Genomic DNA, 24,491 nt, shown 5'->3' on the forward strand with positions numbered 1-24,491 from the left:
TTTTTGGAAAGCTAGCTCACCTGCGATAGGTAGCTACGCACGTTAGCACAAACAAATGTGTTCAAATTTACACCGGTTCTCTTCTTTATCACTGAAGGTTTCTCGGATGTACACTTGATAACTTTACCTGCTACAAACACAAATTTATAAACATGAACTTACATCTTTTTCTTTTGTTTTTCTCCCAAGCTTCGTCAATTTTCAATCCATTTTTTTGCCTGAGTGACGAAACCGTGACGCAACATATCTGCCGCTATTGAGCACACACAGGATGTCTACTTAAACATTAAATGAAGGCCACACACAGTGCTAAAGGTAACATTAGAGAACGATTTATTCTTTGCTCTGTTCTACAAAACTTTATTACAACATAAAGCTGACGAACAAAACTGCGTCTGCTGGAAATAAAAGGTTTCCCTCTTCAAGAATGTAGACAGCAATAATAACAGGTGTGAAAACGAATATATGTACAGTACTTATTGACTATTTGTTAAGATTGACTTTGTGCTTTGGAGTCGTTAGATTCTTTGACAAAGCAGGGAAAACAAAAATCTTGGTTGGAGACAAAGGTTTTTAAAGACATTAGCACCATTTTATAAAAAGGTTCCTGATATAACAAACACCACAAAGAGAACAGTTCTTTCTGTAGATTTGGAGCTGACAATAATTAGGAGTTTACTGTATTTCTTCTTTCTTTCTACTTTAACCTATTTTGCGCTCTGCTAGTCAGAACGATAAAACAAAATACAGTAGAAAATATGCCAAAGGTCATCAAAAAGTAGGAACGTTTAACTCCATTAAAACAAAACAAAGCCTGTCTGTGCATTCAGGCTTCTTCTGTGTCTTTCTGCGTCTGTGGTTCATTTTGTCCTGTTTTAGCATTCATTGGTAAAAAGGATTTGATTCTTGGCACCTTGTTATGTTACAACAGCAGAATTTAGGAAAGGAAGACAAGGAAGGAAAGCATGGCTGACTTTTAAAACTTGATGTCCCAGTACTGTGGTGTCTCTTTAGTGGCTTCAAACTCATCTTCAATGGCAGCAGAGTTGCTGCTGGTCAGTGTCATCACTTCAGGGTGTTGAATTGGACCTCCGGCCTCTGGAAGGTAATTCAAAAACAACGTTCATGAGTTATTCCTTATTTTTGTTCTTGTCAACAAACCCCAATTATTGTCTGTGTCTTTATACTTTCAGAATTATACTCTGTCTGTGGCACTCACACCAAGCATATTTGTTCCGCCTGAAGATGTAAATCTTTAGAAATGGGTCACAAATATGTATCAGTAAATAGAAATGTAAAATGCTTGACTGAGTATTAACAGCTGGACTACAGTGTGTGTGGAATTGATTCAAAAATAAACTTCAGTGCCCATGTATATAGTAATGAAGGGAAATGTCACTCAGTGAAGAGATGTTGCTCACTGACGTTCCAGTTTTTTGGACAAAAGTGGAGGAAAAATATACATAAACACCTTATCAGTAAAATGAAAAGACTTGCCCTGTGTGACAGCATACAACAGCCTCACAATCACTGTATCACTTCATATCTGAGTGCAGGAAGAACACTCTACTTTAAGTTACAATTTAGAATTAAAAAAAGAATTTAATGAAGGTTTTTTAGAAATATAGATTTGTTTGTCAGGGTTATGACAATATTTTATCTTACCAGGGATGCACAGGACCTGGGGCCTCTCCCACCTTCCTGCAGACAGACATCTGATCAGAGGATTTAGTCTCTGCTGGAAACCCTTGGCGCAGTGATAACGCACAACTGCATTGGTCTCGTATCTTTGTCGAACTTTTCCAAAGATGGAGGTGTTTCGGACCTTGGGTGGAGGACCACATGAGGCTGTTAAAAGAGATGACACAAGTTAGGTCTGCATTGGGGGCTGATGTATGATGGTGTAACAGCCCAAAACAACCATATGAGGGAGTTGAAACCATTCACGAGGAGCTCTAAATGTTCTATTCATATTACTCACAGGTGCCTTTCTTGCAGGTGTATGCAAGGTGATAGTTGCAGGGTACGTCACTCCAGCGTCCATCATCGTGCCACACCATCACTACACAGTCTTCTCCAGACAGAAAATAGCTGTCTGGCTGCCCTCTGTACCAGTTCTCATACAGCTGCATGCATGGGGAGAAGAGACATGGGTGAATTAGTGTTTAAACTGAGTAGATTTGTTGTATGAGCTCAGTCACACTCATGGTTTCTTATATTCCTCACCAGTGGGTTGCCATCAGACCAGCGGAAATCATCCTCAATGGTCTTATCATTCAAACCAGTCCACTGGTATTCTTTGTAGTTGTCTGGAGAGCACAACAAGTCAATTATAAACAGTCCTCAATATACAATATGTAAATAAATCACTCATATAGGACAAACCATCATGTTGAACCTATAACCTACTGTTGATGTAACTCTGTTCCTCAGGGGTTATGACAGACACCAGATGAGCTCCCAGCATGCGACAGTGCTGCTCTGCGACCTCCCAGCTCAGACGCTGGCTGAAGTGTCGGTAGCAGAAACCGTGGAACTTATCCCAACCCGGTTCGCATCGCTCCAAGTCTGAAAACATCACAGAGGAGACCGGACAACCAAAGAGTCTTTGAAATGCCTTCACAGGTTTTATGTTGCAGATATAATTGTGGGAAGGCCCCTTTATTTACTTTTAAAGAGATACCAGCTACCCAACTTGTTTGACAGACATGACAGAAACAATTTCCAGTGGAAAAAGGCAGAGAGCTTACCAGTGTGACAGAAGTCTCCTCCATATGTTGGCAAACAAAGACATTGAATCTGCCCGTCTCGGTCAGTACAGGTGCCTCCATTGAGACAGGGGTCGTCCAAACATGCATCTGAAACAAAACAGAGGGCCACTTCAGGTTGTTCTGCTGCTGAAACTACATGAGAGCACAACTTGCAGCCTGCATATTTTGTTTTTTTGTTAATTTAATTATTGATTATATTATATTATTATTAAGTTACATTTTTGCTTGTATTATTTTGTATAAATATCAGGAAAAACATGGATTTGCCGAATCTAAAGATTTGAGAAATAAAGATTAAAGTTTGATTATGCGCTAATTGCAACTGTGCATGCATACCAGTGAATTATACACATTTACAGAGGTAGATATATATGTACAAATATAATAATAGTGGCATTCTACAGGCCATTAAAAGGACGTGTTGAAGCACCAGCATCCAACTGAGCCAACAGATGGCAGCAGAGAACAGACTTCAGAGTGTCACATGAGGTCAAACTCTTCAGGTCCTCTTCTGTCTTCTTTGGTGCATCTCTGGCATCTGAGAGCTTCTTTTTTCTGTGTTCTTCTGCTTGCACTCTTCATTAATAATAAACCATTCAAATGATAATGGTGGAGCCTGAATGATGCCAAATACAATCACTCTTATTACCGGGTCATAAAAAAGACTTACAAATCAAAATGCAAGGACACAGTTACACATGATAATCAACAGACCTTGTGATCTGTTTTGATAGCTTACTCTCTACCAAAGCATACTGTCTGTTTTGGTCATTAGATATTACAGTATGTCAAACATGTTATGGGACATACAAATACATAATAGTGCATATGGATAAAGACACTGGTGTTGGATCCTTTCTGTGAAAAATTCTCTGATGATGATGCTATGCGTTCAAATAATTTTTCACATAACTTCAACTCAATCTCGCCCTGTAATTCACATAGGCTACTCCGTCATTAAAATAACCTCTGTACATTTGTTTCACACTTGCATCTCTTCTTCCATGCTTTTAAAAATGCTTGCACATGACCATTATTTATAATTTCTAAACTATGTTAAAGAAAAACACTTAATTGCAATTTGCAGATTATTTAGTGGAGGTAATAAAGGGATTTGGGGGAAAATATGAAATAAATCTGTTAGTTAGTCACTTCATATGTCGTCCCATAAAACCTGTTCCTTTTGTTGATGTCCTATTTGAAAATTGGCTTTTGTTACCATGACTTTATGTAGTCAAACTCCTGATTACACTGCACAAGAAAAATATCTGCTAGCTTCAGGCAAAGTGTCCCTGTCAAAACATAGTTGTTACATAAATAGCCTATAGTTGTTTAAAGTCCTGAAGAAAAAGAGGGGTTGGAGTTTCTTTTTTCAATTTTCTAAATTTGTAAAAGTAGGCAAAATGGAGGGCATGCATGTCCAAATTGAAATTAAACATTTTACAAGTGGATTTAGTTTGTTTGCTTCCTTTGACACCATATAAACAATATAGCTCTACAGTGTCTGTCATTATACTGCTTACTCACATACTTCTCTGTGGGTCAGTGTATGTGTCTGTTTGTGTGTGTGTGTGTGTGTGTGTGTGTGTGTGTGTGTGTGTGTGTGTGTGTGTGTGTGTGTGTGTGTGTGTGTGTGTGTGTGTGTGTGTGTGTGTTGTGTTGTGTGTATGTGTGGAAGGTAATAACTGTTTTACACAAGTCAAATGAGAATCATTTGCACTCAAAGTAAAACCATCATTCAGTTTTGCCTTTACTTATGTAACTGTGTGCTGTCACCCATGTATGTTGGCATCTTTACTTAGATTTTTTTCAAGTTTGCACAGCAACACGGATATTGGTTGAATTCAGAAGAAGTCCTTTCTTCGAAAAGTCTTCAAGATTTCCCTGTGTTTGTGTAGTTTTCCTCAAACACAACAAGACAATACAATGCTTGTAAATGATTATGTGAAGTTAGTACTGCAATTACTAAATGAGTGGCGGCTTTCCCACTGTCTTAAACTGCTGAGTCTCCAGTCTTCATCACCATGAATAGTCCAATATATAATCATCACTGCTCACCAAAGTTCAATGGAAGCGCTGAAGCTGATATTAAATGTGAAAAAAATAAAGCAATATTAATTTACTGATGCAAGCTTTTGTACATTTGAAGGTCTCTGTCGTCTCAATACATGCATTTGAAAAATACATTGTAAATCACCCAAACTTCTTATATCAACAGCTAGTGTATATCCTGTAACTCCAATTGTTATATTTTTGAAAATATTGCCTCTTCTGACTTCTGTTCTTTATTTGTTAATTTGAAGATTATTTCTAGATACCAATTTTAATGCAAATGTGCTGAGTGAAGCTGTTGCAGACAGTGTCAATTATTACCACAAATATGGCTGATTAAAACACCTTAAAGAAGGCATCTGTAAAGATGGAGAGAGCCACATTGAAGTGTCACTCTAGTTTGTTAGTGCATCATTTTAAGTTGTGTTCTGTTGCTGTTTGCACCTTAATATGAAGTACATTGAGTTTTCCTGTAATGACATGTGCCATATAAATTAAATTGCCTCGTATTGTTTTCTGATTACAATACAAGACTTGTAACTACCTACTGTGTTGAAGCCAAAATAAAATAAAAACAGATGGCAATTGTTGCAAAAATACTGACTCTGCAGCTGCCATTTTTAGTAGTAGAAACAAAATAAACATTTTACAGTAAACTAAAATGTTTGAGCTTGAAGGAAAACAAAATTTACATTTATGACATTTAACATTTATCAACTGACAGTGACACAAGAAACAAACATTGACTAGTTAATTTTATCATTCTAACACCTAAAACCACAACAATGTACAACTCATAATTAAACAATAAGACATGACTTGAGTATAAAACATGAATGACCCATAAAGGAGATTTAAAAACACACTGCTAAATGATACCACTGACAACAAATCAACACTGAACAATATTTGTGCTTATACACATGAAACCATCTGTGCTTCTGGTACTACACTGTCTAAAACAGCAAAACTATAGAAGTCTAAAAATCTGAGGAAACAGTTTTAACACTTGATGTGAAGTTATGGATTCAATATAAAACATTACTGCTGTTGCACTGATCGATGTTACATTCCACTGAAAGATTAAGTTCCTTTATCAGGTTATTCCAGAATAATGCAAAAGACACTGTGAGAGAGTTAGCTAGAAGAAAGTTATTGTGAAGAGAATAGTCTACGCTTGTTTGGTGCAGAGATGTATTTTTTGCAAATAAAATCCACTGATCAAGATACTAAGAAAAGGTTTACCAACGCGATCACCACCAGTCTAGCAGAAAATCACTGTAGAAGAAGCACTGAAACATCACTCATAAACATACCAGTATATTACAGTACTTCACAGAAGTCAATCTTTGGATGAGGAAGAAAACATCATGCACAACAAGAGTGGGCTGTTGACAGATGTCAAACGGGAGCTGTCCCAGTGTGAGTATCTCGAAGGGGAGGTGGGGGTCATAAGGTGAGAAGTGAGGAGCTTTTTAAGGTGAAGCGGGAGAAGTCAGAAGGGTGAGTGGGCTTTCTGAGACAACAAGTGAAACAAACGTGGGAAGTCATTTGAAAAAGGAGGGGAGGTGTTTTACAGAAAATGGAACAAAGGTGGGTTGAGGACAGATCAGGGATTTTAGTGCATCATTGCGTCGAGTAGCAAGAGGTTGACGGTTAGGCTGATGAGAGTGGCTTTAACATTACCTGAAATTTTCCCTGTACCGCCTACAGCTGCCCTCTCATTGGGCAAGATAAGCAGGGTGGGTGGCTGGGTGAGAGTAAACTCAACATCCACCAGACCTTGATCCACTGGTGGTATGAATGCTGTCACCTTCCGGGGCTCAGCTGTCTTGTGGAAAACATTGGGTGCTGAGGTGGTAGGGCTCCAGGAGCGTCTGGACCAGTGTGTGGTGGTTGTGATGGTGGAGGTGGGTTTTGTACCTGAGGAAGAATCAGGAACTGCTGTGGAGGTGATGGAGGGATTTTTTCTGCTGTACTCAAGATCATTCAGAGATTCCTGGGGTCCAGTTGTGGTGGTCAGAAGATCCCAGTTAGATGTTTGTGAATCGAAAGGAAAGACATTAAAGTCCTCAAAGGTTGGGGCAAAGCTATCATCTTCTTCAAGGGTTGGGGTAATGTTAACTTCTTCTTCAAGGGTTGGGGCAACACTAGCTTCTTCTTCAAGGGTTGGGGCAACACTAGCTTCTTCTTCAAGGGTTGGGGTAACACTAGCCTCTTCTTCAAGGGTTGGAGCAACACTAGCTTCTTCTTCAAGGGTTGGGGTAAAACTAGCTTCTTCTTCTAGGGTTGGGGCAACACTAGCTTCTTCTTCAAGGGTTTGGGCAACACTAGCTTCTTCTTCTAGGGTTTGGGCAACACTAGCTTCTTCTTCAAGGGTTGGGGCAACACTAGCTTCTTCTTCAAGGGTTGGGGCAACACTAGCTTCTTCTTCAAGGGTTGGGGCAACACTAGCTTCTTCTTCTAGGGTTTGGGCAACACTAGCTTCTTCTTCAAGGGTTGGGGCAACACTAGCTTCTTCTTCAAGGGTTGGGGCAACACTAGCTTCTTCTTCAAGGGTTGGGGCAACACTAGCTTCTTCTTCAAGGGTTGGGGCAACACTAGCTTCTTCTTCAAGGGTTGGGGCAACACTAGCTTCTTCTTCTAGGGTTTGGGCAACACTAGCTTCTTCAAGGGTTGGGGCAACACTAGCTTCTTCTTCAAGGGTTGGGGCAACACTAGCTTCTTCTTCAAGGGTTGGGGCAACACTAGCTTCTTCTTCAAGGGTTGGGGCAACACTAGCTTCTTCTTCTAGGGTTTGGGCAACACTAGCTTCTTCTTCTAGGGTTTGGGCAACACTAGCTTCTTCTTCAAGGGTTGGGGCAACACTAGCTTCTTCTTCTAGGGTTAGGGTAGCGTTAAATTCTTCTTCTAGGGTTGGGGTAACACTAACTTCTTCTTCAAGTGTTGGGGTAACGGTAACTTCTTCTTCAAGGGTTGGGGTAACGCTAGCTTCTTCTTCCAAAAAAAAGGAAACTTTAGCTTTTTCTTCAAGAGTTGTGGAAACTTCTTTTTCTTCTTTAAGGGTTGGGGTTACTGTAACTTCCTCTTCAACAGTTGGGGTAATTTTATTTTCCCCTTTAATGGTTAGGACAACTTTAACATCTTCTCCAAGGGTTGAAGTAACTGTAGCAAGTTCATGTCCACTTGCCTCTTCATACCCAGTGGTCACAGTATCCAAATACAGTCTGTAACCTGATGTGCGAAATCGTGCTTTGGAGGAATCAGTAGGCAACTGTGGGGTGTTTGACTCCTCTGGAGACTCAGTGGTAGCTAAACTTACTCCAGAAACAAGTTTTTCTTCACTTTCCAAAGTGACTGTTTCTTCAAATTCTAAACTTGTACTTCCCTCCTGTCTAGAAATGGAGGACTCCCACAACTGTGGTGCTGTGGCGAGGATACCCAAGCCCAGTTTGTCAGAATCCCGTGACCCAGATGAGAGGGTTAGATTGGGGATTGCAGTCCGAGGCTCAGTAGGAGCACTGCTAGCAGAAGCAGGAAGTGACGGGAGAGTGGTAAAGCCGGAAGTTGAAGAATCTGATGTGGCGATGAAGCCGACTGCTTCGACATCAAGGTTACTTTCTAAAAAGAAAGCATAATGCATTTTCAGAGCTGTAAATCCATCTATTAAAGGAAGAGTTTGACATTTTGGGAAATACCCTTATTTGCTTCCTTGCCAAGTCTAAGATGAGAAGACCAATATCACTGTCATATCTGTCAATATGAAGCTACAGCCAGCAGCCAGTTAGCTTAGCTTAGCACAAAGACTGGAAAAAAGGAGAAACAGCTAGTCAGGCTCTGTAAAAATCCGCCTTACAGCACCTCTAAAACTCACTAATAAACACATTTATCTGGCTTGTTTAATCCGTACAAAAAACAAAGTGTGCAAATAATAAGTTGAAGGTGGAGGTGTTACAGGGGTTTACAGTATATGCCATGACAAGACTCTGGGAACTCGCTGCTCCCAGCCAAGAAAAAGTCCACTACATAAACCCCCGTAACAACGCAGCATGTCATTGTTACACTTCCTTTTTTTATATACGAATTAAACAAACAAGATATAACATGTTAATATGTGAGTTTTAGAGGTACTGGTATATTGATTTTGTTACCGTTGACCAGAACCAGGCCAGCTGTTTCTCACTGTTAACCGCCTGCTGTTTGTAGCTCCATATTTACCATACTACAGACACAAGAGTGGTATTAATAATCTTCTCATCTCATTCTCAAATGTTGAACGATTCATCCAAGATATTGATGTTTGTTGTTTTGTAAGACTTAGAAACTCAAATCTATGCTTGACATACCTTGAGAAAAATCTCCAGACCCATCCAGAATTTCCCACAATGAGGTTAGCTCCTTAATGGAAGATTTTGTAGTTTGAGCTGGTTGTGTAAGAAGTTCTCCTTCCTCCTTCTTCACTTGAACCACGGAGTCAAGGGTCATTGAGGTCACCTCCCAGAAGCTCTCCTCTTGAGTATGATTGCTGTTTTTTTCACCATAATTTGCTTGCGATCTGTCAAAATGCAAGTTGGTTTTTTGTATATCTTGGGAATCCTTTGGCCTCTCAGATGTGTTCTGTTCAGGATGAGTGTCTGGAACGGTTTGGTTATGTGTGTGAGGTTCATATGATGGTTCGGGAACCCCTGTGGTGCTTTCAGGCTCAGACAGGTGAAAGGTGAAGTTCAAGTTACGGTGGGAATCTGTCTCATTGTAAACGCTGGACAGTAATGACGTGTTTTGTGGGAAATCGTAGGTGTCTATGGTGCTGATAGTGCTGTTCATAAGTGCTGTAGGATGCTGGGAGCTCATTTCTGTGGTAGATGAAGTTTCATTCAATGCCTGGAGGAGATTCACTGTAGGTGTTGTGTCTGATCTAACTGTTGGGTGCGTGTCATTTGCCTCAGTGAAAGAGCTGGAGAAAAGGGGAAAAGATTCGAATACCCTTTGAGCTTTGAGCTCCACCTGTTCTGAATGTTGGTTCAGTTGCAGCTCTTGATCTGTTTTCATAAGAATAACAACATCTTGTCCAATGTCCTCAGGCTCTGTGGCCACGTAGTCCATGGGAGAGTCGGTGGGAGTATTTCTATCTGTAGAGGACAGATAAGTGATTAAAAACGAGATTTTCGAATTATAAAAAACATATTGCTTTTGAATAAACAGTTTGCATGCATATCCAATGCATTTTTTACATGTACATTTAATATTATTTAATGCAGAAAAATACTTAAGAAGCTAAATACTCACCTTTGAAACAATACATGTCATGAAGGCTGGATGGCTCTGGGAAGCCAGTTTGGTTGCTAAAGCGATAGAGGGTTTTGACGCCTGGCTGAGGCCCTCCACAACGCTCTCTCGGGGCTATGATGGGGTAGCGCACACTGCCATCAGACAGCCAGCCAGGGCTGCAACGATCCAGACCTTCACTCCATGCCAAGTACAGCTGTGCTGTTGTAGCAAGCTCTGCTCCTCCAGCTCTGCAGTATGACTGCGCTTCGTCAAATGACAACTGCTGTGGGATGGAGTCATAAAACAACTCCCCTACAAACAGAAAATATAAAATGTTTACATGGCTCACACTCTGTCTAAATAAACAATGGCTATATATTGTTGTTTTATTATTTTAGCTCTCAGAATCTGAATTTGCCTAACAGATCTAGTATGGGTCAGGCTTTAGTTTTAGAAAAAAGTATTATTATTCATACCGTCAGCTTCTTCCACATAACAGTAAACATCAAACAGATTATCTGGATCCATTGTCCCATAGTTTCTCAATCCTGGTTGACCATTCATGTCTCCATAACAACCTTCACGGGGCACTTGGATTGGGTACCTGCAAGAATGGAAACAATCAGCATTTCTCATGTAAGATTAACCCCTTGAACTTTAAAAAAAAGTGGTTTTAAATTCTAGTGGAGATAATGTACTTTCCAAAGATACCAAATAATCTACACTTCAGGCTGAATTTTGAGGAAATGTTAATAAAATGTTTGGAATATTTTCATTAAACAAAGAGGTGCAGCCATTAAGGCATTAGTGTTTAAGTTTTATGTTGGAACAAGCAGATACAGAGGCAATGAGATACCTGACAGACTGGTCTGCCAGCCAGCCTGCATCACACTGCTCATAGCCGTCATAATAAGCCGCCAGCAGCTGGTCAGGAGTCGCGATTTGTGCCCCAGTGGCCTCACAAGCCCTCTGGGCCTGATGGAAAGAAAATGAATAGCGGCCCAAAGCATCTCTGTAGTGGAATACGACACCTAAACAAACAGCACATATGTAAAATTTGACCATCAATCTAATCAAATTATTCAGATGTTTTGTAACAGGACGATCACAAAGTACGCAATTATATTCTTTGTTACTACACTACATGTTGTATCCTATATCATTTGTATATACATCTAATTCTTTCCAAAGCTTCAGTGATGATCCACGTCTTTCATTTTGTTACCTTTGACTTTGAGTTGTACGAAGTCGCTGGCGTCCTCCAGGCCCTGCTGCACCTCGCAACGATAGTGACCCGAGTCACTGGAGCGTAAATCTCCCAGCCACAGTGACAGGTCATCAGGGGAGGAAGTGTAGTTGAGCCAGGCAGCGCGGTCTCGGTACACCTCGTTGACCTTCACCCTTTGACCTCGTGCCACCAAGATCTGCGTCTCCACACCACCGGACACCACAGTCCACTTGACCCGCGGTGCAACAGGGGAGGAAGAGGACAGAGACACCAAGCAGGGGATGGAGATGGAGCTGCCCAGTGGGGCGGAAACCAGACCTGAGTGAGGGATGTTCACCTGGAGGTGCCGGACATCTTCTGTAGGAAAAAAAAGAGCGTGAAGAAGTGATCAGTTCTGTAAATTTGCTGAGAATAGTGAATCATGGCATATCTTTGCCTTTGCTTACAACTGAAAGTGAATGAATCCTGAAAGTAAGAGATAATGGGAAAATGTAGACATACCAAATGCAGATGGAGTTTGTGTAGGGAATGCCAGAGTGAGGCGGCAGACTTCAATGAGAAGTGGAAGTATATGGACATGTCTGTGGAGATAAAGAGGAAACACAAGATTATATTGTTATTATTATTATTATTATTATTATTATTATTATTAGATAAAATATGACACATAAAGATTAGTAAAGCATTCCTGTTGTAAACTAAGGGTAAGAAAGAACAAATTAATGATAATGTTTTTCGCCTTACCAGTTTCCAATTTCACACGTTTAACCTTTAATAGGCAGAGCGAGCAATTTCCGACCCTGGAAGTCATGTATTGTGTTGATTCAGCTCCACTGATCTCACCAAACTGATTTATTGTAATATTAAAGGTCAAAACCTGCAGACCTTTGTGCTATCTACAGCATCCACCTACTGTGGTTTTAGCTTTGCACATATATACTGTAGATACGCAGCTGAGTGAAGAGACAGACCTATGGTTACACTGTAATGCTCTGAATTTTAGCCTAATTATCTGCATTTGATGCTTATGTAATACTGTTTAGAGCTGAATTGTACCACCACATTTCGTGCTGTAAAAAAAAGACAGAAACAAAAAGCTTTATTTATGTAAAAAAGGGCCATAAAATATAAATCACATATGAAAAAGGAAGGATTTAGCTCTTAAGGTGAGAGGAACAATATAATTTATAAACAAAAGAAAATAAGGTCACTCTAAAATCTTCCCTTGGGAGTAGATATTATAAATTAAAAAAGACTAAGCGTCTACAGTCATGCCAAGGGATCTGTGAGGCTGTATGTAGGAACAGAAGTGATTTAAGTTAAATACTAATGTTACCATGTTAACATCTCAGTTTAGCACTAAGGGGAACATGAATTTCATGGCAATCCATCCAATAGTTGTTGAGATATTTTAGTCCTGTATACTGGGTACAGATATAAAATATCAGTAGAAAACTTACAGTACTAAGAGTTTTATATTTAGTCTACTCTCACTGATATAAATGGATTTGAACATTTTTTTCATTACTATATTCAACAGGGACAGTTCTCATTGATCAACAGAAAAAGACCTGAACGAGCCAAAATTAGTCTACAAGTCTAATTTACATCTATTTGTCCTTGTCAAGATGTTAAAAAGGTACCCTAAAAATAGAATAAACTGACACATCTTCTGAAATAATATCAAAAACATCTACGAGTGTAATGCAATAAAATGCAACAGAGGCTAAAGCCTCCAAAACTAATAAGTTGAATCAACACCTCCTGCAAACATTTTCACCAAAAAACAGAATATTATAACCTTCATAAAGGATTTACTGCAGGACTGTTGTATTAGACTGCATTAGTTTTCTCTAGGTGTAACTTAGAAACTGTCAGCTGAGTGTATAGATTGTACATTTGGAGTACTAAGCACATAAGTACCACAAGATACTGAAAAACGTATCGTGAAGCTCAATGAATGTATGAAGTATTAAAGAGCAACTTCTCTGATTTTCAAAGGCAAGCTGGGAGCACAGCCTTGCGACCACAAGCCATTCATCACCTCCGGGAGCTAATGGCACGGCATCTTAGCCCAGCAGCATCCTGCCAGCTCTCCGTCACCAGTATGGCCCTGTTATTAACCCAGAAGGCATGGCAAGACACTCACAGTGACCTCACACAACCTCCTGATGCGGCCACTATAAAGCTGCAAATGTTCATTTATCATTTAAAAGCAGCTCTCTGAATTCCATTTTACTTTACATTTCCTTTAAACGATTAGAAAAGTAAATTTGGCAAAGATGCCAAAAATGCACAGGTTCCAGTTTTTCGAATATGAATATTTGCAGGTTTTCTTGCTTGTTTGTAAATGTACTGTCACTGTTCTGTCACTATATCCTGACAGAACTAAATGAGACAGATGATATGTGAAAACAATCATGTTCCTCTTCCTCCCCCTAGTGTAGTAGTAGAAGTATAAAGTAGTACTTAAGTAAGCATTTTCTTTTCGGCAGAGAAACTCTTTAAAGCTATAGTGTTTAGTTTATGTCGCCCCCATGAGGAATTTTAAGTAATGACAACAACACTTTCGGCGTGTCCACATGATACAAGCCTTACGTGATCGCGCACGAGCCCCCACCCCTCCTCCACGCAGTTGCTAGTAGCAAAGGAGGACACGGAGGATTGAAAAAAACATGATGGACTCTTCAGAAGAGGTAATTATCTTCACTCGAGTTTCTGCACGGTAAAGTCACCGGACGACACACATCTTCTGAACACAGCTATACTGAGAAATACAGAGAGAGTTGTGTGGAGCTGATAGTCTTAATTAGCTTTGTATCAACTCATTTGGCAATGGCTTGAATGTAATGGACGTTTATTAATATCAAAAATATATTAGCTTTAACTTTAAAAAAAGTCCCAGATTGTTTGACTGTTGCTGTGCCACACAACACTCCTAAAATAAACCTCCAAGTCTTCAAAATCAGTCTCCAGGGACAAATGAAAGAGCTAAGCACAAAAGTGGTACTGTGTGTGAGTGTCTGTGTGTGTGTGTGTGTGTGTGTGTGTGTGTGTGTGTGTGTGTGTGTGTGTGTGTGTGTGTGTGTGTGTGTGTGTGTGTGTGGCAGCCTCCTTTACATCTGTCAAAATGAAGTTTTAATAAACAGACATAAGATGGCAGAATGCGTCACTCATACACCATTCAGTCGTCTAAACAGGCATGTCGGTGACACACAGTATACATGTGCTCAAGGTGGTAAAGTTGCTGCTTCCAGTAAATAAAGAAAAATTAATAAATATTACCAGAACCCCAAAAGTGAACCACAAGTTAAACAAGCATTGAGAAACTTTCTCTGCATCTGTATCTCAAATACATCGACACAAACACAGCTCGCTAACTTGTGTCAGATTAAATGGCTTTCTTTGATGGCAGTATAAGTGTTGTCTGTTTCCTCAGACAGCTGGGTGGACTCCACAGGGCTGGTATCACTATTAGTATTCTTGATGGGAAAATGTCTCACAAAAAGCGAGCAGTGGGCCAGGAGGACAGCTGCACACTGTGCTTTCACTTCAGGCCGACTCCCTCACAAAAGGCCTCGGAGGAAATTAAAGGACGGGGCACTGGCACACTTGCTTGCTTTTTCTCTTTCCTTTCTTTCGCTTCTTTTAAAAGGATGGAAAAAGAAGTTTTCAACCACTAAGAATGGTTCTGGAGCAGGCTTTGTACAAAAGGCCACATTAAGACACTGCACACTGTTTCAAATGGTGTTACTTCTGTGAGTGTGCTTGTGTATGAGTTTGTGCATTCAGATTGATGACAGAGGAGAAAATCCTGGTTGCTGCTGGTTATTTTGTTTTTAGATCGGGAACTCTGCACTCTTTAATGAGAGTAACAATGAAGAAAAGTCAAACTTAAAATAAATGCCACCCACAGATTTACAGGTCTAGAACTGCAGCCAATGCATTATTCACTAGCAGAACTAATCCAGTCTCCTCCTCCTGCAGAAACATAGTCAAATCCACATTAAGCCTACAGCATATATTTAACTTTGTCAACTTAAAACTTAAATGTAATAGATTATAGTGAACAAGAAACATAAAATCAGATGCTGACAGCCCCGTTGGTGCTGTACTGACTACTAAAGCTTGCTCACTATATCTTGTGGGTGGCCTCTGCAGTACTCTGCATTAAGGTCAACTCAGGCAAACCCCAACTCCACCAACGAGCAGGAAAATTACTCCTGATCTCAGTTTAGCCAGGTCAAACATACAGAGACACCGGATTCAACTGATGTAAGCTCTGTGGAGCGCTGAGCTGGGACTGGCTTTGGCAGTGATGAGTCTATGACAAAATGAAGTATGGATCTCTTAAAATGCAGGTTTTAAATATGTAGAAATTCACTCTAGTCTACGTTTATGTCTCCCACCTGAGTGTTTATTACTCTCCTTTCATCTCCAACTCTCTCTAATTCTTTTAGATGAATTGACTCAAGACTGTGTGTACGGAGTTCTAACTAAATGTACAATTGAAAAGAAGTGCAACATAAATTACTTCAGCCAAAGTAGAAGTTTCTTCAAGAAGGTACCTAATTTACATATAACATTGTCTTGTCTTAATGTAATACCAAAATAAATTTGAACAAAGTCGGACAGTTTAAATTGGCATGGACCTTTCCCTCTTTCTGACGCTTTCATTCTTACATTTAAAATGTAACAGTCATCTCACAGACTCTCCCTACTCTCCTCCATTTTATCGATATCTAAAATCAAAGGCTTTCAGAAGTGGCTAAACTAATCTAACAGTTGGGACACTTGGATCATTTATGCAAACATGCCACCAACATATCAGTGTCATGTTTTTCTGTTATTCTACCCTGAATTTTGAAAATCAGGCCAAAATAAACGATTGTCTTTATTGCAATTTGACAAATAACTGGAAAATTAAAAGTGTTTTCTTTAATTCCTGTGTATCTATGTCTATGTGGGTAACGGTCAGATCTCTGGTCAACAAACAAATGTTAAGAATTCCCCTTGGACAGATTAAGTGTATATAGAGGACAGAATAACAAGGATCATTTCTTGCTCCTAGCCTAACTGGCCTCTGTATCAATGAAACACAAATGACCAGATCCTTTAAATGTATCTATGCTGAAGACATTCGCCTGGTAACATAGCACCAGAAAAAAAACATCAAAAAAGAAATCCACAATTAATCACAACTTCTTAATACAAAAACACAAGTTCAGAAACAACCCAATGCTCCAGATGTTGTACGGCCATCTAAGCACTGGTCATTGTATACGCCTGTCTGACCTAACAGGGACTGTTCACTCAACACCACTCCTCCAACTCTCTGCACCATCAAACGTAACACCTCCACACATCCGATGAGTTGCAGTCAATCAAAGGACTCATCCCACCTCCCAAACCGTGCAGACATTTCCATTAAACCCACTGTCTGTCTCCCAACCAGATGAACAATTTGGAAAAGCCACCCACCACATAATTCACCACCCAACGTGCCTGGGAACGAGTCGAAGGATCAAACAAATACCAGATCTCAGACCTGACTCAGCAAATCTGTGGACTGACCACAGCCCATGCTTAGAAAGCCCATTATAAACCATGCAAAACCATGAATTTAGTATAATCTGGGCAAAGAGAACTCTTTATTTTAGGGCCAACTATTCCTACACCAGCATTATGTATTTGGTTATTTCTGGTATCAGTGGAGCTATTCCTCAGCTTTAACTACAAACAAGGGGACACATACTCATTGGCTACTTCACATTGTTGACTAGGCATTTCTTTCTAGGATGATAAACTAACTTATTTATTAGAAAATAAATGGCCTGACTCCAGTTTATATAATGTATAAGGATCAATAATCCTCAGAATATGAGTAATGAGTAAAATAATCTGTATCTTCAACTTCTGCTTTAACACAGACTTGTTATTATATAATTGCAGTAGAAGTATTATTCTGCATACACCCTTAGAAACATCTATTTTAGCGTGTCGTCCTACCTCACTGTTTCTAGCCTGATCATTTGGCTGAATTGCCATTTCGTTTGCACTTTTTCATTTATTATGAGAAATTGAGTCACTGAAAAAAGATGTGGGCAGCAATTCTGAAACCTGCAGAGATGTTTAATTATTTCTACTACAACTCAGGGGCCCGTCATCCTCCATATGAACAGCTAGACCTTCATACACACTCTATGTTGGTCTCCATGTTGGCGGTTTGGTCAACAGCTTCAACATCATACCTGTTACCTACAGCAGTGGGTTTTCTTGCCCTTTGCTTCTATGCAACATGCACAGCCAATTTATAAAATATCTACTTAAAAATAGTGTTAACATCTTCTCTTCAGACATTCTGTGTCAATATGAGCGCTGAGGTTATGACAACATTTACATCACAGAATCAAGAGACACTTTACTGAGAATCTGCTTTTATTACCTGATGTTTAACATGAAACCACCTAATTCAAGTTGTAATGCTTTTAAATTTTGCCAAAGATGGGTCAAATAGTATAAATATTTAGGTGATCAATGGATACATTTTGAGCAGAAATTACAAGAAACCAAACCAGTGCTTTTAGTTTGACTTGCTCCACTGGCTAATATCCAGAGAGCAACTGGACCATGACATAAAAGAGAAAGGAATCCTTAAAAGTCTGTTAGCTCTCTTTTACTATATCTCTGTCCATTAATGAAGTCTACCTGAACCCTCAGGTGGAGACAATGAACAGAAGAGTATAGATGTGCACTAAAGACAAAAAGCTGGCTTCTTGTGTCTCCTGCAGGGCACATAGGAACATCGTTTCAGAGTTTAAAATCAGTAGCATTCACGCTTTACTCCCAGAAAATAGCATTTAAATTAGATAAATGAATAGGTTTAGCAGTGGTTTTGTTTTATGCTTTCTATAAATGCAGAGGACAGTAAGTCAATGCTGTCGCAGTTTTTTTATTCAGTTTCATGAACATTGAAAGCATCCTCACCAGTGTCAAAAATCATTACAACGCCTCACAATTATTTAATAACCATGGGGACTGACGATGAGGAGGTTGAAGAGGCAAACGCCATTGAGAAACATGTCCACCAGCTATGCTCTTTTAAAACACAGTGACGGGTTCGTGATTTGCAAAAAAACAAAACACAAAGCCAATTAGAAGAAAGTTAAACTTAACTAAGTGCGTCAGTTCCACAAAATGACATTTTCTGCAGAGAAAATGAACTAAGGCCACAATTTCAGGACCTCCCCTGAGGACAGCAACTACTGCAAAGCCATTAACTGGTAACGAACTGGTCATTTTCTTAAATGACACCATCATTTAAATGACATTATACATTTAAAAGAAGTTAGACCGCATCAACAGCGTATCATTAACACAACAGCCCAAAAAAAAAAAAAAAAAAAAAAAACCTACCTGCTTCTTCTCAGCAGCATTTCAGCCGATGCAGAATGGATTGACTTCTCGGCTGTAAAAAGTATTTTCCGTCAGCTCCACTCAGCTTGCTGCAGTGCGACTGTCCTGTTGGAGGAAAGCAGCTCTGGATGCTGTGCGCAGGTATGAGGGGAGTTTGGATTGAGGTCCGAGCGACTCCGAGGCTCGGTGAGAAAAGAGGGAGTTGAGAGAAAGTGAAGCCAGATATGAAATCACATTTAATCACTGCCCACTTTTCCACCCAACAATCTGGATGGAGATGGCGTGTGCTTGTCAAAGGGGATTGGGAGGGATGACATTTAAAATAACCGATGTAATAGGCTATGAAGTGGAGAGAGATGACCTATGTTTTTTTGCCTGCAGGGAAACGACAAATGCACTGACCGTCATTTGGAGTCAGCGCAGCAGCAAAAGACAGCTGCTGCTGCTGCTGCTGCTGCTGCTGCAGGTAGCCTACTGATATTGCTGCACAGTCACCTATACTGGAGGAGGAAGGTGAGGGAGCTGACAGTAACACCTCCTCCATATCAAAGGTGACTATTGGTCTTCTTAAATCACCTTGAAGAATGTTACATGTATCACCAGCAGTTTCAGTTAGCAACATCCTGCTGAGGATTAGTCCCTGTGTGACAGACCACAGCAGCAGCTGCTATCAGTTTAAAACTTCAATCTGCAGGGTGTGTTTGACACCATGCAGCATTTGATTTGTGACCCATAAACTCAGTAGCCCTATGTCACAATTTAATAGTCATTAACTGTAGCTCGTTTAGAAAAAAAAAATACAAAGCACCATGTACTTCAAAATAGCATTAAAATAGAAGTTTTCTGTTACAAACCCTGCATCGATTTTATTTTAGGCGGTTGTTGTTGACTATTGGTGAATGATCAAACAAGCTCAATTTTTTATTTTTTTATTTAAATGCTGTTGAAGAGCAATACATGCGGATAAATGTACATGGGATCCCTGAGCATTTGACCACACCCAATATTTCCTTTGTGCATTATGCATCCTGTCATCTTAAAGTAAACATATGTATTTAGTGCATTCTAAAAGTTTATAGTTGTTTAAAATGGCCAAAGTTTAAGGCAGGACGAAAAGCCTGGTGTCACAAAGGGTAGTGTGGATCAACGGAAGTACATTTCCAGGATAATTGCCTGACAATTGCCTGACATGACAGGATGTCCCTCCCCTTCTGCTCTGTGCGTTGCCGTTCTGAAACTCTGTTCGCTTCGGAAAACAAAAACAAAATTTGAGTTACAAGCTACGCATAGAAAATGGCTTAGTTTTAGATTGTGCAACAAGGCAGGCCTGCTTGGTTCTTTTGGGGAATGATTGTAAAGATTTACAAAGAATATGTTTACGACTTTTAATATCTAACTGGGACGTTTTGGGACCGAGTAGTGGGGATTTGCTATGGACGAAGTACAAACTGCAATACACTGGAAAGAGCAAATTACGTTTAACCATGTAATCTAAAGTTTTATTTTGCAGCGTGCAAATGTTCAAATAGACGAATGTGCAATAGACGAATAAGGTCAAGGTGTGTACCTGTGCCCTCGGCGGACAGGGTGAATGGTGCTTTGTAGAAGTCGTCCTGTGGCTCGGCAGCAGCGGTTGATGCTTCACACCTGAGGAATCTGACACCCAGATACCAGCAGGAGTGTCTGGGAAGGAAATGTCAACCTCAGAGAGCAAACAAAGATCAGAGGTGTGCTTTATGTTCCAGCTATGCCTGACTGTCACAGTGACCCAGACTGAGTCAAGTCCAGTCAGCAGTTATGCTCACTGTGAGACGTCATCCTCTCTGCTGTCTTTCGTTTTTAGCAGCAGGATGTTATAATGAAAACAAAGGCCATCCTTAAAACAGAAACTTCTATGATAGAAAGACCCAATCCAGGGGAGGCTTTCTTCACAGCTGTGCCTCACATCTGACCTTTGACCTAATTGTAGAGTCGGGCAAACAAGAGAATAACTTGCTGATGAAGATCTTGCAATAAGATGGAAAGCTCCAGAGCAGCTACTTAATGCACCTTATGGTGAGATTGTTTTCTCAACTGCAGTGTTTAAGGTCAAGAATGAACTTGAACTTCAGCATCAATGTGAGAATATGTAACTACTGAGGGAAATACAATCTATTTTTGCGTTGACTAATGAAAAGTTGAATTTTCCAGCAATAGAGAGCCAAAGTGAAACCTCATTCCAAATCCTATTACCAATTATAACAATTCTAACTCAAAATCAACCAGCTTTGAAACTTAGCTTTTCTAAACAGTATGTGATGTGGGACAGTCATTTTTTGAAAAGCAATCCAATATTTTAGTTTACTGAATATTTCTGGTGGCCTTTATTGAACATAACTTCCCAGAAGTCCCAGACCTTTGCGACTCAACATCACAGCTGGACAAAAGAAGCGAGTCCATGTCCAGTCAAGGGTCTGCAGATAGCTCAGACATGTCTGTAATAACAGCACGACGGAGGACTGAATGCTGTAGGTTTTAAACAGCAGAGATGACAACTACTAAACTGGAGAAAAAAAGCTTTGGGGAAACTTAAAGTAACTTAAAGTAACCCAGAAACACATTACATTTTTACAGAAAGACTGATGAAAGAAATGAGAGATTGCATCAAATAAAAGAAGCTAATAGAAGAGCAGCTAAAACAAATTCTTGCTCAGTTCAACACGCCCAGGGGTTTTTGTTACTACAACCTACACCTAGACCGGCTACAAGAATCAAATGCTTTTATGCATTGCTAATAATAATAATAATAATAATATAAAAGATAATAATACAACAGTGTCAGGGGCCACTCTGCATAACATTACTGCATACTTTTGCTTCTTTAAGCACATGTTATTGATAATATTAAAATACTCAAGGAAGATTTTGAATGCACAGATGTGTGTGCCGTAATTCTTAGAAATATGGTCTTATACAATAAGACCATAGTATTTTAGCTGTGAACTACAGGTCTGCTCATTAAGTGAACATAAAACCAATAAATCAAGCCTGGACGAGGGAATTGAAATCTGACAGGAAAAGTAAAAGCAGTGTTCTACCTTCCTTTTCAGCTGCTAACCATAACATATTGAGGCCATATACAAGAATCCACTGACAGAGACTAAATTAGACCAAACACAGTTACACATGCATGCAAGCCATGCCTCAGACCTGCATACAAGCTAACAGTACATTTTCCAGCAGCCTTCAAACAACCAGCCTATAATTAGACACTATCATTATATTGTAGCGGAGCTTAGATCATCAAGTGAGTCAAGAGCAACACTCAAATTTAGTTTTAAAGTGTCTTCAGATGTTCTGGAGATGTTCAAAAGATCACGAATCCTTCTGCAAGGAGATTATAATACCTCTAGTCAGACAGCAGTGGATTTCTGAAATCATTGTTTTATGTGCAAAATCTGCACAGCAAACTTGCAACCACTAACCATATAAAGACAGAACTAAGTGACTAAGAGCACTTATGTGAAATAAATTAAGCTATATACTGTAAGCAGTTTTTACATGAACAAAAACTCTTAAAGATCTTCGCAGAAACTCTGTTAGTGACTCTGACACGTGCAACCTACACCACCAGGTGGGATTCATTAGTTTACGTGGCTGAGAAGCAAATATGACTCAGCTAAAATATAGAGCACAGCCTGCAGTTTATTTTTATTTATTCCTAATTCTGCTTGAGTCATGTTCCGCGGTTTCCTTTAACTGGGTTACCAGAGTTGCTGTCAACTCACCACAAAGTAGAAATAACAAGACAGGCATTCACAAAACTCATTCTACCCTGCACAATTTGAGACAGTCAAAAATCTTTGCTTTGTCTGTGTAAATGGAAAGAATAAAGACAAATGAAGTAATACAAAGGTGCCACTTCACCAACATTGCACTTTACTTTGGTCTAATCCCAGACTGAAATCCATACAACACACATGCAATGACAGAAAAGATGACCAGCCTTTGAATAATTTTTCCTCCCATAAAAGCAAAACCTCAAAACCCTGTTTCCGCTGACTGGCTGCTTTTATTCCCTCTTAGATGAAGAGAGGCAAACTGGTTCAGGAGGGACAAGTCTGAGAAACTGCTGCATCCACTCACCAGCCAAACCAACGACTTGCCATGCTTTCTGCATGATGTAACTGCGCCAAGTAACTGCATTGACCAGAAATTAGGGTATGGTTTGCCACTGTGATACTCTAACACAGTTAGATTATTTGTGACACATAATTTTTTTGTCACTGCCTGGCAACAAAGTTAGTTGCTTCTACAGCTGGAGATCCGGCAAGCCTGGTCTTCCGGTAAATCAGCACTCGTGGTTAACCAAAGATTTCACCACCTCCCTCATATATCACAGATAAACGTGTAGCTGAGGGAAGCTCAAAGAAGACTGGGCATCCTTTTGATAGAAACAGATCAAACTGGATATCCGTAGCTACAACGGGCTATTTTAAGATAATGTAAACACATTTAAAGACAACACCATTTAGCCAAGATTTAAAAAATAAAATACTGAGGTACTGTTCACTTAAATTTCAGTACATTTCAACTCCCTACATGATGGTCTAAATGTTGTTTCCCAGCCTTCTCCACACACACACACATTCTCCACACTCCACATACATTATATAAACTGATTTTAATCAGTTTTATGTAACTACAGATATACTTGTATAGCATGTATTTTAAACATATACTGTAATTGCTTACTTTCAATTATTCTTAATAATAAAGCTTAATTCTCCTTTACTTTTAACTTTGCACTACCATGCACATGGTGGATGTGTCTAAAGGAAACTTGAGATTTAATTCTAAATGCATTGAAAATAACTTTCTTTGATTGGGTTTATACTAGGATTGATTTTGTGAGAATTCCCTGGCTCAATATGTCACTTATAGGAGAGTTCTGCAACAAACTATGCAAGATGTGGCTGAAAGTATGACACGTTATTGTAACGATTTTGCTTTAAACTTTGTTTTATTAGTTAATTAATATCATACAGATGAACTTGATCATAAATACATATCACAGGAATAACATGCGGTGCCAGTGTATAAAGTAAAATGAGGTGAGACAGAACTTTGTTGAAACTAGCCAGTTTGTGTAGTCTCCTCCCAAGCCATTTTTCTGCTCAGTTTCCCAGACACGTAGGAAAGAGAGACACATTTGTCTAAAGGCTTTGAGTTTTGGAGAGCAACATGTCTGGGCTTCTGTAAAATAACTGGACTATTTTCAGCCTTATGAATGACCACAACAGGCTGCAACTATCACCATTAGCAACCCTGCCAATACCAAGAATAAGGTTAATTTTCCAATCATGCAGACTCTACAGTGTATGAGGCATTCTACAATTTTATGTCCCGATTTATTCCCTCTGAGACAGAAGCTACTGTGAACTAGCAGTCATGGCTGTTCTAATGATGGCTTTTTGATACAAGTTTTCTCGACATTGTCAGTTTTCTTAGCATTAATATTGTTTCATTCCTGCTCTGTAAATATATTTGAAGTATTTGCCTGGTGTGGGGAAACTTTGCAACATTGGATTTTCTCTGCCCAAATTGCTGCATGTTGATGCTGATATATCAAAGCAAAACATTTAAGTTGGGAAACATTGTGATTTAATACTATTGTTGTTTGAGAATATTACGTTCCTCGACTGAAATGAGGAGTGAACCTCCAGAATACAAGCAGTTATACGTTAAACATTAGTTTATGTGGTCTTGCGTTGCCA

At 39.6% G+C, this 24,491-nt stretch overlaps 1 protein-coding gene across 1 annotated transcript; it reads right to left on the bottom strand.

Annotated features, from left to right (window-relative positions):
- Positions 1 to 976: 976 nt before the first annotated feature.
- On the bottom strand, positions 977 to 22,883 carry LOC144529288 (brevican core protein-like). Its single transcript, XM_078268297.1, has 15 exons — positions 22,861 to 22,883; positions 20,303 to 20,382; positions 19,138 to 19,311; positions 11,317 to 11,676; positions 10,948 to 11,122; positions 10,568 to 10,695; positions 10,110 to 10,403; positions 9,170 to 9,952; positions 6,510 to 8,444; positions 2,751 to 2,903; positions 2,410 to 2,568; positions 2,227 to 2,309; positions 1,982 to 2,126; positions 1,666 to 1,848; positions 977 to 1,098 (listed from the first exon to the last, which is right to left on the bottom strand). Exons 1-15 carry the CDS (start codon positions 22,881 to 22,883, stop codon positions 977 to 979), a joined length of 4,797 nt encoding a protein of 1,598 aa, XP_078124423.1.
- Positions 22,884 to 24,491: the final 1,608 nt, after the last annotated feature.

The sequence above is a fragment of the Sander vitreus genome, chromosome 14, assembly GCF_031162955.1.
Source record: "Sander vitreus isolate 19-12246 chromosome 14, sanVit1, whole genome shotgun sequence".
In the NCBI taxonomy this organism is placed as follows: Eukaryota; Metazoa; Chordata; class Actinopteri; order Perciformes; family Percidae; genus Sander; species Sander vitreus.